The sequence below is a fragment of the Molossus molossus genome, unplaced genomic scaffold, assembly GCF_014108415.1.
Source record: "Molossus molossus isolate mMolMol1 unplaced genomic scaffold, mMolMol1.p scaffold_m16_p_13, whole genome shotgun sequence".
Taxonomy (NCBI): domain Eukaryota; kingdom Metazoa; phylum Chordata; class Mammalia; order Chiroptera; family Molossidae; genus Molossus; species Molossus molossus.
This window is the reverse complement of record NW_023425348.1, coordinates 62968603-62987484: the sequence shown is the minus strand read 5'-3', so window position 1 is coordinate 62987484 and position 18882 is coordinate 62968603. Positions and strand designations below refer to the sequence as shown.

Genomic DNA, 18882 nt, shown 5'->3' with positions numbered 1-18882 from the left:
AGGGATGGCGAACATCTGTGGTGACAGTCTGTTTCCGTCTCGGTCCCTGAGGCAACCCCGGCTCAAGGACTGAAGCGACCAAGGGTGGCAGCGAACTGGGCTCCGGGAATTTCCTGAGCACAGACCCCATTCTCTACCCCTAGTGGTAAAGCACTTCATCAATTTCAAGGCTCGCTGGCCCCCTCACATACTCCTCTCTTTAATAAGGGCTCTTGGATGAGTCCCAAGGTGTTCCTAATAACATTTCCTCTCGGAACCGAGACTGGTCCCAGAAGATCAGTAAAGACCACAAACGCTGAGTCACAAATCATCTTACAACACACCTAACCCCCTGGAGTATGTGGTCAGACTTCATCTAACCACCAGGCCAGACTGTTTGTCAGCGCCCAGGTGAGTTCACGCACACCCTCACTGCTCCTACATCACCTGCAAAGGGACCGTTTCAGCCTTCAGCCAGCCGCCCCTTCGGTTCTGCAGGGGACAACCATATGCCCTCTGGGTCTGGCACAGCAGTGGATGACAATCTGACAACTAGTCGGGATATTAGGGCTCACTTTTTATTATCGAAGGGAAGGTCACAAACCAGAGCCTCACTGATGTGTGCAGCTTATTTGCCCAGTGTTTTATTTAAATTAGTTTGCTAACATTTAAAGTGGGGGAGACTCATAAAAATTCGTGTTTTAGCTCTGACCTCTGACCTCCCGTGTGACCTGGACGCGCTGGCTGCACGGCCCACATTCCCACAAGGTAGCGAGGGGAAGCCCAGCACTCTGCAGACGTCTTCTCCAGTGTGCCCCAGTCCCCAGTCCTCTCTATCGCCCTGCTCATTGGTACTTCGCCCATTTGCCTGGCAAGCAGGCAAACGTCCCCGCCAAGGCCCTGAGCACATGACTTTACAACCCCCAACTTCAGGCCTAGCTAGAGAACATTCTTCATTTATCCTCTGTTGAACTCTGTCTACATTCACCTCCCCTTAAGAAATAACGCCATGAACTTGACTACATCGTCCTTTGGAGGCTGAGGATTTTCCAGTGTCCCTGAACGTCAATCTGCAGTGTCTGGAAATACAGATGTAGAAAGTACCAAACTAGGGTGAAACTCTTTTTTAAAAAATGATTTAGTTCTTTAAGTCCTTGACCGTGACCTGGCGTCTGACTTTTTGCCTCTCTTTCCTTCTCAAATGCAGAAGGAAAAAAAGCAGTCAGCTGAAGGTCTGCTTAGATCACACTGCACGAAGGTTTTGCAGTGTTTTCTCACGACATCGTGGATTAGAGCCGCGGCAATTCTGTGCCCACCAGCATTCAGCCAGCTCTCATCCAGGCCCAGAGGCACCGCCACCTGCTCTGAGAAGCCAAACCAGGGAAAGTATGTTCCTCACTGGTCACTCGAACAGGCAGGGAGGGTGCAGAGGGAGGCAACCCCCTCCTCAGGTCACCCGCACCTCCAGTCTGCAAGTCGCCTGAATTCACTGGCTTTCGCTCAGAAAGTAACAACACAGCCATCTTACTTGAAGTATTCTTCACTGCCACTGACAAACGTCTTATTGGCCTGGCTGGTGAAGTTAATCATGGTCAAGTTGGGATAGGCAGTCATGCAGAAGGTCGAGTTCTTGATCTGCAGTTTGGGATGGTCACTGATGACACAGGAATCTGTGAGGAGAGGACAGAGTGGAAATGTGGTGCCGTCTACACAGAAAACACACGCATGTGGCTCAGCAACCAAAAAAAAAAAAGCCCAAAAGATGTACCAAATACTGAAGAGCAACGTTGGGAAAGTGTTAACTGAGCCAGACTAGAGGGAGATGGACCACGGAATTCGGTCGTATTCCGTGGAGCCCCAGAGCGTGATCTGGCGAGCACAGTGGCTCTTGTTCATGGACACCCCTGTGCGGTGCCCGCTGCACGGGGCTCCCTCTGCTTTGTGTGCATCATCTCACTTAATGCTCACCACAGCCTGTGCGGTAGGTACTAGTACCTCTGTTTTCATTTTATTTTCATTTATTGTGTGTGTGTGTGTGTGTTAATCCTCACCTGAGGATATTTTTTTCCATTAACTTTTAAAGAGAGAGGAAGGAAGGGAGGATGTGGCAGGGTGAGGGGAGAGAGAGAGAGAGAAACATCGATGTGAGAGAGACACATAGATTGGTTGCCTCCCGCATCCCACTGGGGTGGGCTGGGGATCAAACCTGCAACCCAGGCACATGCCCTTGACCAGGAATCGAACCCGAGACCCTTCAGTGCACGGGCCAACGCTCTAAGCACTGAACAACACTGGCCAGGGCACCTCTGTTTTTAAAATACGGGAAAAGGCTCAGAGAGGTCAAGTAACTCCTGAAATCACATGGCTAATGAGGAAGAGAAGGAGGATGGAAACCCAGGTCCTCAGGACTCACAGAAAGGAATGGCTTGCTTTACTGAGAAGCTACTGTGACAGAAGACTTACTTATACATTCACCTCAAACCCACTGCCCGGTAGGACGGCTGACATCCAGGAAGTACATGCAACACTGCTTTCGACGCACTAACACGGGTCCGTGGCCTCATCAGCCACACAGTGCACTTGTGAGCCTGCAGCGGGACCTAACCCAGCGGTTCTCAGCTGGGGATGAATTTCTCGCCCAGACACTTGGCAATGTCTGGAGACATTTTTAGTTGTCAGATCTGGACAGGAGCTACTGGCATCTAGTGAGTAGAGGCCGGGATGCTGCTAAATGTCCGTCAATGCACAGGACAGCCCCCACAACAGAGAATTGTCCAGTCCAAAATGTCCACAGTGCCACAGTTGACCCAGGCTGGGATGGGGAGAGGAACCAACCACGTGAGTCCCAGTGTGTCAGGCATTGTTCTCGACATTATTTTCTCCCTTTTTTTCTTTTTTAAATCCTCAGCCAAGGAGATTTTTCTATTTATTATCAGATAGAGTGGGAGGGAGGGAGGGAGAGAGAGAGAGAGAGACAGAAACATCGATGTGAGAAGGACACACTGACTGGCTGCCTCCCGCACGACCCCGACCAAGGCTGGGGATGAACCGCAACTGAGGTACATGCCCTTGAACAGAATCAAACCCATGACTCTTTGGTCCTTGGGCCCACGCTCTAAACACTGAGCAAAACCAGTCGGAGCTCAACATTATTTTCTTGTGAAATCCTCACAAAACCTAGGAGGTACATCTTATTTTCCTCATTTTAAATAGGAAGAAGCTGAAGTCTTTCTGACCATATTAAAATGCCTCTCTTACCCTGGCTGATGTGCTCAGTGGTTAAAGTGTCAGCGCATGCACGGAAGAGTTGTGGGTTCGATTCCTGGTCAAGGGCATGTACTTGGATTACAGGTTCAATCCCTGGCCCCGATCAGGGCACATACAGGAGGCAACCAATCGATATGTCTCTCTCACATCGATATTTGTTCTTCTCTCTCCCCGCTCCCTTTTTCACTCTCTCTAAAAATTAATGGAAAAAAATATCCTCGGTTGAGGATAAACAACAACAACAAAAATTTTTGGAAGCCTCTCTGACAACTTCATAAATACTGACCACTTGCCAGATATTTTAAATAAACAGTCCACTTGCACGAATCCCAAAGGGCACTATTTTATAAAGGAGTAAAAATAATGACAACACTAACACTGATATGGCGCTGGCCATGTACTCCTCCATCACCCCCACGAGGCAGGTATTGTCATCTTCTCTCTACATTACAGAGGAAGATGCTGCTCTAAAGGTCATAGAGCAGAGCCAGGAGGCAGACCAACGTTCTCCCCCGGGGGCCGAGCTCGCGAACACCCTGCAGTGGGGTGGGGAGCAGGGACCACAAACCCCACACCTTCGGAAGCCAGCTGGTGATGGGGGAGAGCGTAAGTGGGGATAAGGAGAGGTGGGGCCTCTGGCAAACCACAGAGTGCTGCAGCCAATTACTGCCATACTTTCCCAGATGTGCGCGCCCAAGATGCAAAAATTCTGCATCTTTGCATAAAATTGCTTCATTTTTAAACGTTAGAAATAAGGTCAGGTTGTTTTTAAGTAGTGTGGGCCCAAGGGAAAGCGCACGCAGCCTCGGTCTGGCGGGAGGACTCCCCATGTACACCCTCTGTGGAGCAGCACGTGGCTATGACCGTCCCAGAGTCCCCCTGCCCCCGAGAGTTTGGAGAGTCCCTTTACCTCTACAAGCCTCCATTTCCTAATAATAGTTGTATCTGTGTGAGAACCAAATTAGGTGAGGTCACCAATGAAAAGATGTCCTACAGTACCCAGCACTCAGTTGGACTCAATACATTGTATCTGTAACTCAATCATCATTGTTGTACCATTTTACCGGTGAGCATCTCTGGTCCTCAGCATCATCTCCCACAATCCTATTGGCCAGTTGTAAGTTTCCTACTGCCTCCCGCACACCCCCTAGGATATCTCATAATACTGCATAAAAATTAAAACAACAATTAGAAGAATCCCTTCCCTCGGATTAATTCTTTCAGCCAGAGTTTTTCAACAGTGGTACTACTGATCTTTTGGACCAGATAATTCTCTGTTGTGGGGACTGTCCTGTACACTGCAGGATATTTAGCTGCATCTCTGGCCTCTGACCACTAGATGCCAGGAACATCCATCCCCCAGTTGTCACAACCAAAAACGTCTATAACCATTGCCAAACGTCTCCTGCAAACCCCTGGGGTTGAGAAACTGCTTTCAGAGTCCTCAAAATACCTTCTTCTTCACTATTTTGTTCTTTCGTCTAACCAAATAACAGAGCGTCCCACGAGGATTCCGAACTAATAACAACCAAATATTTACCAAGGAAGTATTTGTTTTTCCCCAACAGTGACCTGAATGAAGACACGTAAAGCACCGTCCACATCCCCTACGACTGAAGAGGTCGCTAACACGCGGGCAAATGCCAAATCGCTTGCTTCCCTAACTGCCATTGTGAAGCGCGCGGGCAGCTTCCCTAGAGAGTCAGGCTCAGTGCCACCGCTGCAGCGCAAGGTCACCGCGTTCCTGCGGCACTGCAGCAGGGCTCCAGGCAGCCTCCAGCCTCCTGCAACACCCCTTCTCACCACCGGGTGGCAGAAGCGTGCTTCCGCGCCTTCAGGTCGGCGGCGGCCGAGCCATCAGAGAGCTATGCGGCCCAGCAACCCTGAACAAAGAACAGCGATAATGATCATTCTAAATTGGAAGCTGTGTGAATGGGATTCTCTTTACTCGGGGAAGTATTAATAAATGAAAGCACATGAAAGGCTACGGAGAAAAGGAGTCACTTAATTAAAGTTCTAATAAGAATTAAGCCATTCCAGAAATAGAAATGGTATTTATGTGGTTCCCATTGTAAATGGCCCAGCTAGCTCCTAATTTCACAGAACAGTCACCGGTCTCACTTGGCAGGGCATGGATTATCCGTTCTCCATTACAGGTACCTGGGTGGTTGAGTCCCCCTAAGGAAGACAGTCTCTCTTACAAAATGGCCCTCAGAGATGTGTGACAAACAGCTTCTACTGCTGGGCAGGGCGAGGGCTGTCCTCCGGGGCTGGACTGGGTGGTGAGGCGGGGCTCCTGGGCAGTATGTCCCTAACAGTGCTGAGCGGAACCTGCTATGGCTGAAGGTCACAATGGTCGTGATCTATCCGCTCTCTTCTGGGACTGGGTGCCTGCTATCACAAGGTAGCGTGGGTATAGGATTGTGAGGGAGAGGGTGAGCTGGGAAGGTTATGGTGCAACGCTGCCCTAGGGGAGGAGTCGCTCTGTTTTCTCCCTCAGAATAGCCATTTGGGAGAGAGCCCGGAACACACAGTGTCTGAACTCCCGACGTGTCCATCAGAGCAGTGGGCTGTGAGGCCGCCTGTGTCTCTGCAGGTCAGACCACTACCACCTTTCTAAGTCACCCCAGGGCCCCCGAGGACCAATACTACTTCCACGAGGAGTAGCCCGCCCCCAGTAAGGGAACACGCTCAATGTAGATAACACAGAGAACAGGTTGGGGCGGGGGGGGGGGGGGGCTGCATGAAAAACCCTCGCTTTTAACAAACAAACACATGAAAAAACGTGAAGCACTAGCTAAGATTGAGGTGAGAGCTACCCAGCCTTTCCATGTGCGCCCAGGGAATAATCAGAGTGAAAAGTGCTCACTGTCTCTCCCGGCTTAGAGCTTGCACAGATTTTCTGGTGTGTACCAGTCCACTAGGAGGTGAGCTGTGCGATGTCTTTACTCTGCTTTCAATGTCTCCTGGGTTATTGTGAGCCAGACTGGAAACTCCACAAACCCTGGGTACCCCCACCCATGTGCCTGGCTTAGTCTGTGTGCCCAGCTTGCTTAAAAAAAAATTAAAAACAGCCCGGCCAGTGTGGCTCAGTGGTTGAGCATCGGCCCATGCACCAGGAGGTCACCAGTTTGATTCCCGCCCAGGGCACATGCCCAGGTTGTGGGCCCGATCCCCAGTGGGGGGCATGCAGGAGGCAGCCAATCGATGTTCTGTCTCATCGATGTTTCTATCTCTCTCTCCCTCTCCCTCTTCTCTCTAAAATCAATAAAGAAAAACAATGTAGAAACACATGTATACATATATAGGACTAAAAAATAAATACATGTCTATGACAGATAACGTACAAAAGAATGGTGCCAAATCTGCCAGTTAACGTTTGTGTATCACCCTCCTACACGTTTTCTATCCATGTGCATATTGTTAAGAAAAATAATAGTAAACCATAAATCTGTATCGTTTTTACATTTAACATAATATGGTGAGAATTTTCCCATATTTTATGAATATCCATTTTAATGAGTATAGAAAACGTCATCATATGGACATACTATAATTTATTGGAACCAAAGAATTATTCAGTAGTTACTGAATTTTTGTCACATGTGTGTTTCCAGTGTTTTCCGAAGACCAGAAATGTGGCTGCAATGAGCGACCATGTGCAGTCCTGAACCGTGTCTCTGATTCTCCCCTTGAGATAAGCCCCCAGAAGTGGAATTGCTGAGTCAAACTACTATTCAGACCAGCTTCCTTTCACCACATAGAATCTCAGCTACAAATAGGTAGGGGACAGAACACCCGGACTGATGTCACTCTGCCGGGACTGATGGAGTAGAACCTGCTGAGCCAAGGACTCCGGGAGCTCTGGCTGAGCAGAGAAGCAGGGGTCATGAGACCCAAATCCCAGTGCAGGTTGTAGCTTGTGACTTACGCCTGACACTTCAACTCTCTGAGTCCTTTCTCACCTGCAAATAGGATCGTGTCACCTGCCCCTGGGAGCTCATAGGGCTCTTCTTAGAAATGCAGAGACACTCTTTACGAAGCTACTTTGTAGATAAGGGAGCATTTGCATGATCATTAGGACCAGGGCCCTGGGTCTGTCTGACCTTCAGCTCCAGTTTTTTTCCACCTGTAAAGTGGAAATCATATTGGAAGCCATATGTTGGCTTGCTTTCCATGTTAACATTGGTAATCTGAGTAAAAGGGTTTAACATGGTGCCTGGCAGGCAGTAAGTGACACTCCTTATTATTTATTATTGTTACAGGCTGCACAAATACTGGTGGGTACTGTTAGCAGAGGAGAATGGTTTCTGGACGACTATTCCTCCCGGAGAACAGCGGCAGGGCACCATCACTAGGACCCCCGCAGCCCCCAGCGAAGTTCCCAAAGAGACAACAGTCCTCCTCCAGGAGGTGCTCCCCTGAAAAGTGACTTCCCTCCCAGGCACAATCTGGAAAGAACAAGCTGGGCTCTGGGATGACCTTGAGATATTTCCCTGTTCCAGACCCTACACTCTGGCAAACGCACTTTGCTTAAGCCATTTGGCAACTGATCTCTGGTTGTGAGTCTGGGGACAGCTGCCGAGTGGGGGTGTCTCAGACAGCAGCTCTGCAGAGGGGACCACTAGGATGTGGGCAGGCTGCAACCTGCTGCCCGCTACCCTTGGATGTACCTTGGGTACGTTAACAAAACAGACCCCTAGCCTCCATCCCCAGATCATCCAAGTTAATTGGTCTTGTGTGGACACTAGTGATGGTTTGATTTCTTAATTCCCCAGGTGAGTCTAATGTGTAGCAGCTTGGGTTGAAAACCACTGCTCTAACCTAAGAACATGTCAACATGGAGATTACAGAGATGAGGACAGTGAGATCCAGAGAATCTAAGGGACACTACGCTGTTCATACAGCGTATGAGCCGCCTGTCTGGGAACCTTCACAAATCCCCATGCCCGTTCCTGAGCCTTCAAGTGCACAGGGTTTGAATTTAATGGGCACATGTCCCTAGTTCTAGCTCTTCTTCAGCCTTATTCAGTCTCTCTCCTGGGGGAGCTTGGTCATGGTGTGTACGTACGGGACCCGGTGAGTAGCAAGCTTCCCCTGTATGAATGACTGTACGTGCCTCTCTCCGGGGGACGGGAGAGAAGGATGCACTGTCATCTCTGACACACTCCCAAGGTTGGAAAGCGTCCTAGTTCTGCAAGGGCACAGCGTAGATTCAGGGGCCAGTCATATAGAGATCACAGGATTCTGACCTCAGCACAGATCCAGCTTAAAGGAAATGGCAGATCCCCCGGGGAAGGAAGAAACCCATTGTCTATGGTGCCGGTTACAATGACCAGCGCCTTCGAGAGTGACTGAGAGTATTAGCACCTTCTGTTGTAGACTGTCACAGCCGTTCATTTCTTTTCTCCTCTCAGCAAGCCCATGATGGGTAGGGGAAGGATATTGTTATTGCTTCTGTTTTTCAAATGAGGAAAACTCAAGACTCAGAGAAGTTACCACACACGTGCCCTCGGGGGCTGAGATGTTTTACGGACAAAAGGCCTTGCTGACAGACCCACCTGGGCCTTCTTACACGCACCCAAGCCCTTGACCCAGCCAGCTGATGCTTCCCCCAAGTCTCGAGTGTCCGTGGATCTCAGGTCTGAGACAGTCCCCGGAAACACTGGGCTCCTCAGGCCCACTTCCTGTCTGCTACTAGCTCATTGTGCACATTCCCACTGGGGCTGTGTGGAAGTGTCTGTTCTCACCTTTGCCTCATGCCCTGAGCAGTATTTTGTGAAGTGTGGACCAGGATCCCTGTATCCCTCTCCCTGACTCTAGGACCTCATTGCTTTTCAAATTGTACCATGCCTACGAGTCACGAGTCATGTGAGTATCTTGCTAAAATGCAAATTTCCCGACTCCCCCCTCCCAAATCTAATAGGTCAGACTCTCTGATGGGCTTATAAATCTGCATTTTTAACCAACACTCCAGCTATTCCTGAGTACGCAAAATTGTATTACTCTCTTCTGGGCCATGAACTCTTAAATATCAGAATTAAGTACACTTGGCATTCTGTTTTATTTTCATCTCTGTGCCCCCAGCACCTAGCACGGGCCTGCAAACATAATATGTGCTCAATAATCTCCACTGAATGAATGAGTACTTCGCCTACTGTAGGCACAGCCAAACTTACCTAATAAAAGTCTGGTTTTATCTTTGCATTCTGGCGTGTTCCAAGGGTTGTTGCAGGAGCCCCAGGGCAGCACAGACACAAAGGAGGCAAACAGGTAGAAAAGTGTGTAGCAAATAATCACATTGTAGTATATGGCTATTAGGACGGAGATGATCAGCATTGCGATGCCGCAGCCTGTGGAAGCAAAATGTCCAGGGATTCATGTCATCCCAGACCCTGTGGAAGTCCTACAGATGGGCTTGGGTGGGGACGAGAGCTTGGCTCACTGGGGCAGACGGACGGACGCACTAACAGTGGAGTGGCCTGTTTACCAAGGACACGAGGCATTCTGCCAGGAATGGAATGAAGCCAGAGTGATCGGGCGTCATTCTTCAGAGGGCCCCAGAGGTGGAGTCAATCAAATGAAGAAGGAAGAAGTGAGTTCTACCGATCACAAAGGCAGGCCTCCCTCCCTGGGCCCCGTGGTGCCAGAGAGAGCAGGGCAGGGCTGAGGAGGGGGAGGCCGGTTAGACTCACCTTGCAGGGCCGGGATGGCCTTCCACACAGACACTGGCCCCTGGCTGGCAAACTGGCCCAGTGACACCTCTAAGAAGAAGATGGGCAGCCCAGCCAAAGCCAGCATCATCAGGTAGGGGATGAGGAAAGCACCTTGGAAGAGAGAATGGGAAGTGAGAGCCCTGGGAGGCCAAGGCCAGGCTCGGGCACACCTTCACCCTCCTTCGCCAGAAGGCTTATGCCGGTCCAGCTCAACCACAGGCACCCAGGGACATTTAAGAGCGGAAAACACAAGGGCCTCCAGCAAACACGCTCTTGTTCTCAATTCTCCACTGGATGAGTCGCTAGCACTGTGTGCTGGCTGAATTTTAGTCTTCCCTTTTTCTTATTGTAGTACTTCCATGTTCCAAAAGTAAGCCCCTCCAGTGTTCCACAAATCCATGCCTTGGACTCAATGCTGAGTCAGATGTGGTGAAATCTTATCATCAGCACCCACCCCCTTCCAAGGACTGAATACCTGCTAAGCCAGACTTTAGGAGCCCACCTTGGCTTATGACCTGAGTTACCTGCACACTTTCTGCCAACCAGGGCTGGGCCTGCTCTGACAGACAGCCGGCCAGGTATCCATTCTCCTCCCACCACCGCAGTCATCACACACGTCACAACTTCCCTCTCCAGATAAGAAGCACCTTCCATTTTCCAAGGTCATCTGAAACGCTTCCTCCTCCAAGAAGTCTCCCTGGTCTCCTCCCACACAGGTCCCACAGCACCTTTCCCAGGCACCGAGCACTTGGCAATATTTATGTGGGTCCCTTATCTAGACTTCGGGGTTCTTTCCCTTCAAAGATGCTGTGAGGTTGTTCTGAAGGCTGGGGGAATAGCCATGACTTTTGAAAAGGTTTGGAACAGGAAGCGCTGTGCGTGGGTGGAGCCCAGAACACTGTCCAACAGAAGAAAAGCTGCTCTCTCTCTATCCACTCTTCCTGCTCACCCCTTCCCACTGTTCTGTCCCAAGGAAAAGCCTTTGCTGTCAGAGGGCGTCCCCAGGGGCTCTCCAGGCAGGAAAGCCCGACAGCAGCCCTGGGCTGCTGAGCACTAAGATTAGGGGTCCTGTTTTGTCCTCTCCTGACAGGGTTTTGGAGAAAGACGAGGTTTGTGCCATCCTTCCCTTCTGCTCCTGGGAAGGAGGCGGCGAGCTCTCCACCGCGCTCAGGGCTCCAGGGCCCGGGAGCCGCAGTGCGGAAAAGCGGGGCTCTCCTCCGGCTGGTTCTGGGCGCAGCTCCGGGAGCGCCGGGCGAGTGCGCGCCCCGCACTCTGCAGATCCCGAGCCCGCAGAGCACCTCCAGCGGCCAAACTCGCTGGACCGGACTCCCTCCCCAACCGACCCAGGGCACCCGGCTCGCTCCATCCCTGAAAGCCCTGTCACAGCGCCCTCCGCCCTCCTGCTGCCTGGTCTAGGGGCTCCCCGTGGAAACCCTGCGAAACCCGGCCGTGGTGGCCATATCTGGGTGGCCAGCGCAGGTTCTCTTGTTTCCAGGACACCCTGACCGCCACTGCTCTGTGAACCCCATTAGTACTTGTCAACTTATCCTAATTTGGAACTGGGAGGAGGGGACATTAATATATTTTTTCCTTTAATTGCCCTGAGGTGAAGCACTTGTCCATTGTCCCCTATGCACCAAATTGAATTCCGCCTGGAACACCCCTAAGAAACAAAAAACAAACCTAAACTGAAGCTGCCTAACCTGACGGGGAGAGGCCCGTTTCGGGTCTCTTTGCTTCAGCTGAAGAGCTGTGGGAGGAAGTTCTAGGCACAGATTCCTATTGTAACAACCAAGAGGGGGACCAGCCGCTGGCCCCACAGCACCTCAGCATGGGAAGCGCCAGCGGAGAGGACTTGGCCACTGTGTCCCTCCTTCGTGGGTACAGAAGAGGTACAACAGCTCTTACAGGCCTGGCAGCTGGTGCGTGCGGACTAGTGTGCTCACCATTTCAGAATCGGTTTCCTTTCCAAAGCATCTCCTCCCGCCCAGTTAGGGCAAATGAAATGAACCCCACTTTTGCTAAATGACTTTGCTAGTCAAAAGATGCCCTGCTCCTGTCCAAGAGGATGTCTGTGTGGGGACACTTCTGAGAGGTTTTGGAGAGCACAGCTCTCAGCCCCTCTCTGCTCACACCCCCTGGTTCGCCTGCAGCCAGCGTTCAGCACCACCCAAGTGCCCATTCCCCAGGTCTCCTGTGCAGGCTGGGATTTCCAACTTATCACCTGAAAGCATCCTTAATTTGGTGTCCAGGACCGCACAAGCTCCGGGCTCCAAAGTCATTTAGATGTGTGAGGTATGCTGCTCCCTGAATATTTGTTGAATTAGAGTTTGAACTTCCCTGTTTCAATGCTCACTTAGCTCAGGACCCAGCCCCCCCACATAGAACCAGGGGGGATCCTGCCGGCCCACCTCTTCCCTGAACTTCATCTTCAGGTAACAGCCTCCCAGATTGGATTCCTGTGAAACAGTTACTGCACCCCCAGCCCTCTGGCTTGGCACTGTTGCCTGGGGATGGGGCTGGAGTGTGAGGAGGCTGATCTGAGCCTCCCCTCCCAGCCCATCCCGGAGCTCTGGGTTCCTCCCCCATCCCCCAAGTGCCCACCCCTCAGCGCCACAGGCGGAAAGACCGGAAAAGCCATACCTCCCCCGTTCTGGAAGGCCAGGTAGGGAAACCTCCAGACATTGCCCAGCCCCACTGCATACCCCACCATGGACAGGATGAAGTCCAGTTTGCTGGACCAGTTCCCTCGGGCCTTATTCTCATCCCCTTGCTCGTCCTCCTGGGGGCGGAAAAGCACATTGTCGGATAACAGCCCCAGGTGGGTCAGCAAGCAGGTCCCATTCCAACCCTCCCCCCTGCTGAGGGTCCTTCCCAGCAAGCAGGCCCCCACTTTTCAACCGAGGATGCATCAGCAAGCAGGACCCCAATTCCGAAGAGAGAATGCATCTACAAGCAGAACCCTCTCCCCTCAACTCTACACTGAGAGTCTTTCAGCAAGCAGGCTCACAGTTCCGACCTGAAATCCATCTTAAACAGACCACTGACCCTCCTGCCCAAATCCTGCAGTCAGGGCACCCCAGCAAGCAGCTTCCCCAAACCCTGAACCAGTCGGTTGATCGCAAGCAGGTCCCTCAATCCCCAACCCCTGACCAAGAGTTCATTAGGCAAGCAGGCCCCCAATATCATGCCTAGAGTCCCCAGCAAGCAGGTCCCTAACCAACCCACCCCTTCCTCCCCAAGCCCGGTAATGCACCCCTTCCTCGGCTCTTCCTCCTTCTGGAGTCTGCTAGGGCCAGAAAGAGCTGCAATGCCCGAAGCCAGCCAGAGACCCTGCCTCACTTTCTCTGCCAAAGCCCACAGGCAGAATCTGCCTGGTTGGCTAGTTTAAGTGGGGAAGGGGGGCTACCTTCAACACTGGGGTAAGGGAGATGGGCAGGAGGGAGATGTGGGGGTTAACAAGAGGGATAATAGAGAAGGTAGATATGGCAAGAGACAGGACGTCTAACACCTTAAATTCTTGTCTAAATGTTACCATTAACCAGTTATAACCACCATAAGCCCCTTGCTCTCTCTGAGTCTCTGTGTCCCCATCTGTAAAATGAGGGGCTTAGAACAACTGTCCCCTGAGCACCTTCCAGCTCTAGCTGTGGGGCTCATCTCTGCAAGCTCACACTAAGATGCTCTCTCGGGACAGTACCTGAGTCTGGAATGTCTGTTACTAAGCAGAAAAGGCTGGGGTGGAGCCACCTCAAATCAAACTCTGAAAATGTCCAGGACACTGAACATCCCACAGAGCTTCTAGGGACCCAAACCACTGCCTGGCTTTCATCTCCTCAGTCCCCTTCCACCTCCCGTTCTGGCAACGTGGCATGCCCCACACTGTTCCACAGGCCGCGGAGGACAAAAAAGCAGCTGACGAGGAGTGGAATTCTTGGGGAGAAAGGAGGAGGGCCGGACTGAGGAAGAGTCAGTAAGGCAACAACAAAAAGATGGGCAGAGCTGAAAAAAGGCAAATGCGGGGCTTGATCTATACTGAACATCTTTAACCTCCCCCTACACTGCTCCCCACTCCTCCTACCTGCAGCCCCACCCCCACCCTCCAGGTCTTCCAGAGCTGGAAGGGTGGGAGTTCCAGCTGCCTCTGCCGCAGTGCGGAGGTTAAACAAGACACGTGAAACAAGTCTGCCTCCACCGGGGGTCACACTGCTGGACACATGCTGCCAGAGGCACTGAATACACACAAACACTCCGGAAGTGGAGCCCCTAAACGAGGGCCTGTGGGAAAGCCCAACTGTATGCTCATGTCTAGTTATTCTAACTGCTGAGCTCTGGCTGTACAGGCCTGTGGATGAGAGAGAGAGAGAGAGAGTGTGTGTGTGTGTGTGTGTGTGTGTGTACAAACACTACAGTGACCACGAACAGAAGGGCTGTATAAACCCGAAATCTCTCACAGGTGGATGCTCTGGTTCAGGCACCCGCCACTACATCCATGCCTAACCCTGAGCCCAGGGAGCAGAGAACATAGTGGAAAGTAGGCAGTGGAAAGGAAGAGCTGAAGTAGGTGACAAGGGACAGAGGACAGAAGAGAACAGAGGAGGGAGGGAGACTGGAGGAAACTGAAGAAGACAGAGCCTGTATGGGAGAGGAGCCACCAGTGATAATTGCTCATCTCTAACCCTGGGTTGGGATTTGCTCTGTGGGTTTTCTCATGCCTCTGGTTGAGCATAAAGGATCAAACGCAGGGGTGGTTCCAGGTTTGTGGAGCCTGAAGCTTATAGGGTTGAAAGAGGTCCTCTTGAAGGGGGGAAAACATACAAAATTGTGATGACAAAATTAGGTACCGGGGTTTTGGAAAAGCCCCGAAGCTTAAGCTTCAGGAGCAGGCTCCTGTGAACCCAGTTCTCATCAAATGAGTTCTCAGGTAATAAATGGTAACTCATTGTGAAAGGCTACAAAACTTAAACTATTATTTCCTCAGGGTGTTTCTTCTTTTTTAATTAAGATAAAATTAAAGACCCATTTATTAGCTAGAGAGGGAGTCATGTCTGTGTAAAGGGGTAGGAATCTATCTGACTCGACTGCTTAATGAGTCTGCACCCGGATTTCCGCTACCACTGAGGCTGGGGAGGCACTGGTAACAGCAGCTTCTGAGGTCGCGATCTCTCCGGCAGGGTACTGAAGCCCTCATGACCTAACTGGAGACCCTAGCGCAGTGCGAGCTTCCAAAGCCCCAAAGCTGCTTCCCGCATCCATTACCTGGCACTGCCAACCGTGTCCCCATCAGCACACGTGCACCCGCCACTGCCCGCTCACCTCGTGCGCCTGGGGAGCAGGCGGCAGGGCAGGCTAAGCTCCAGCTGCTTACCTGAGAGGCAGCGGTGGCCACGCTGCCAGGCAGCACAGACGTGATTCCATCAGTGCCCAGCACCACGGTGCTCTGGCTCATATTCACCCAGCCCACGGCTGGGGTATTGTTCCGCTCCAGAGTGCCCTTGCCCACACTCACGTTCGCATCCCCCTCCGGGCCCCGCAGGGCCGGAATCTTACAATGCAGCGCGTTGCCTGGCCCGGCGCCCCCAGGAGGGACAGCCTGCGCCCCGTGAGTCTCACTCAAGTCCCGCAGAGCCGCCGAGGCCGCTGGGGGCCTCGGGCTACTGAGTTTGCAAGCCCCCAATCCCTGGCTTTCGGCCTCACAGGCTCGCGAGTCCGGGGACTGGAAAGTTTGGGCGCCGGTGGAAGCCGACCTGGGCATACGCGGCGTGGCTGAGGCCGCAGGAAGCTCCTGCTCCGGGCTGGTCCTGGGCGCGCAGGAGCCATCGTGGTGGCCCGGCGCCACCGCCGCCTCTAGGCTGTGGGCTGGTTGTTTATTCATTTCCTTGGGAGCACCGCAATCCTGCAAATACAACGTGAAATTCGTGCAAAAAAAAAAAAAAAATCAAGGCAGCTTTGAAATTACCTGTGTCTACATATAGAGACGTACACAATTCAAGTGCAGACACAATAATCTAGGGAACAAATTGAAATCGGGTTTTTTTTTTCCTTTCCTAAGAAAAACTGCAATCAGTATTTTTCAATGTGCCCGTCTGGTCAATAACCAGATGACATAAGGAAGCTAATATTCGCCTCCCTGATGGAAGGGAACTAAGAAAAGAGGCAGAAATGGGGTTTTGGGAGTGGTAAAGGGGAGGGTGGAAATAGCCCTACAGCCAGGAACTTCCCCACCCTCTTTGGATTTCACATCACGACTGTAGGGTGCCCATGTCCCTGTCACCATTGTAGAAAGATTCTTTAATTTTCCGCCCCATTTCCTTTGTCATTCAACAATGCACATTGCCTTTTTTTTCTTCCCGTAAGCAATAGACAAGCTGCGGCCACAAAGCCCTGGCACCTGCGAGCATTTCAGGCCAAATTGGTTGTGCAGTCCCAGTGCTCCAAAATCCATCCCTGCCCGCCAGGTAGCAAAGGCAGAGATAAGGATCACCACCCAAATAACAACAACTCAACAACAATAATAAACCAGAATTAAAACAGAAGATACTAACCAGGTTTGTTATCTCACAGAACCTACATTCACTTCCAGATTCCCAGATATGTAAAAGAACATGCAAAGTGACACCCCCTACCCCCCCAATCCAAAATAACTATTCACAGAAGTCTGATATTCTTCATGGCCCTACAATTGTTTGGGGACCAAAATTCACGACTAATTTTCATTTGCTTTCTCCCAACTGAGGTTTAAATGAAAAGAACTACAGTGGTGGTTTTTCCTCCTGCTTTCTCCCCTCGTTATCTTTCAAGTCTTCCTAAATATTAGCACCGATAATCACTGTTATACTGTGAGATTAATCATTTTATCTTCAGCGCAACTGCATACTCTCAGTCTTCTTTCACAAGTTCACATATCAGAACTCCTTAATTTGCACCAATCTAAGTACCTTGACTCCAGCAAGCATTCTTATCGCAATAGCCTCTAGGACCCAGAGTGACTAGCCTCTCAGCACAGGCGTCTGATTTCAGCACCGAGGACAGTGCCTAGAATCCCGCGGGTAGCCCACCCCGCCAACCTTTCAGCTCCACAGCCTTGGAAACCCCTTTCCGACCTCAGGTGATGTTCACAAGTGCAAATACTACGGCTGTGACAACTCTCCTCCCTCCTTCTTCCAAAATGCACAGAACATTTCGAAAAGAAGTATTCACAACGAATCTGCCCCTCCTAACCCCGCAGCCCCCTCTCTTAAAAGAACAAAAGCAAACACTCACCATGTCTGACACCGCAACAGATTGAATAGGTAGAGAGTGAAACCAGCTATTGACAAGACTGGGTTTGGCTCCAGCAAGAGAAGCGCTTTCTATATCTCCTTGGGGAAGGCCAGGTTTGCGTCAGTGCAAAGCAAGGTGCCCTTCGTTTGACATTTTCTTGATAATACAAGTTTGATAAATCATTACCCCCATGGATTCGAGTTTTAAAGGGACAACAGCCGAGAGTACGCTGGCCAGTTGTTGTTACTCCGGAGGGAGGGGGCTGCGTGTTCGGCGTGACTCATGTGGGTCTGATTACTAAACCGAAGCCAGCAGGAGGAGATGACAGAAGTTTGCCTCTCTCTAATTAAGGGAAACATGGGAAGGACACGTCCCACTGCACCCAAGGCAAGGCGCAGAGCGGATTGGGCTGCCGCGGTGGGCGCAGAGGAAGGAGTTAAACCACCATCATGTTTCTCTTCCACTAGATCCCGTAGCTGCCTCTTCAAATCTGCAGGCAGCAAATTCCACAATATTACCCCCAAAACAATCGAGGGTCTGCACGCAGCGCCACAGCTCTGCGATGGCTGCTGCACACGGGTGCTGCTTTTATAAGGGTGCACCCACCTGCGGGTACACAGACTTAAGATTCTCACGGCCCTATCCTTCCAGACAACCAGTGAGAGAAGGATCCCGGATCTTCACTTAAAAATTGGGGTCTAGCATTTGCATTCCTATTTCATCTCTATTCACACAAGAGAAATTCCTCAGTAAAATTATGACTGTTCTCATTGTATTTGTTAAACTCCTCTGAAAATATTTTAGAGAAATGAAAAGGAAATTATCTCCAACACAGAGCTGGTTCTTAGGTCACTTTCAAAGTCAAAGGAGACCCATTCTTTCTTCCTAGCCCTCTCAATAAAAATCCACTAGGGGCAGGCCTGATTTGGAAGTCAGGATCCCCAGCTTCCATCCCAGAAGCCACAGGAGGACGTGCTGCTGAACTTCGGCAGGGGAGGGGCGGCCGTGTCGATTAAAAAATGGACTTTACTTTTGGTACAAAGCAGTGGCTATAATCAAAAGAGAGGAAAAACACCTTTACAAAGAAGATGTAGTTTGGAGACCAGAAGGGGATTGAAGGTAAACCGCGTCCCCTCCCTCGTTCGTGGGGGGGTGGGGGGGAGGTCTTATTCAGGTAACTGCTGGCCTAGGGATGGGGAGCTACGCAAAGCACTGTCTCTTCCCTGCAGCCCGACCCATTGCCTTGGGGGTCAGTGCCAAGCAGGCGCAGGCTGTCCCCACACAGCGGGAGGACAATGCGGCTTGGGCCCCCAGGCGGGAGCTGCAGCGGCAGATTGCGGTGAGTGCCGGGCACCGTGAAGGCCCCTCCCACCACCTTCGAGTGGTTTTTTGGGATGCCTCTGTTCACAGGCTCGCTGGCCGGGGCCCTCTGAGAGGAGACAGCTGGGGACCCAAAGTCCGCACTGTTACTGAAGGAGGATAGGTTCTCTGAAGACACCTTCCTTGAGAGTGGCCTTGAGGGTTTCAGGCAACGCTTCATTGTAGTTTTGAGTTAACATTTACTAAGCTCAATATTGAACCACTGTGCAAGAGTTACACTGTCCATGAATTACCTCATTTAGCATTGACAACAACCTTTGAGAAACTCCCAGTTTTA

At 51.3% G+C, this 18882-nt stretch overlaps 1 protein-coding gene across 1 annotated transcript in view; it reads right to left on the bottom strand.

Annotated features, from left to right (window-relative positions):
- SLC6A5 (solute carrier family 6 member 5) overlaps positions 1–17496 on the bottom strand; it is a 44434-nt gene extending 26938 nt beyond the window's left edge. The window contains exons 1-6 of the mRNA XM_036258723.1: positions 17226–17496; positions 15331–15858; positions 12606–12744; positions 9942–10073; positions 9426–9599; positions 1508–1649 (exon numbers count right to left, since the gene is read on the bottom strand). Of these exons, the coding sequence (XP_036114616.1) occupies positions 1508–1649; positions 9426–9599; positions 9942–10073; positions 12606–12744; positions 15331–15858; positions 17226–17228 (1118 nt within the window). The 5' untranslated portion in view covers positions 17229–17496. The remainder of the gene's footprint in view (positions 1–1507; positions 1650–9425; positions 9600–9941; positions 10074–12605; positions 12745–15330; positions 15859–17225) is intronic.
- Positions 17497–18882: the final 1386 nt, after the last annotated feature.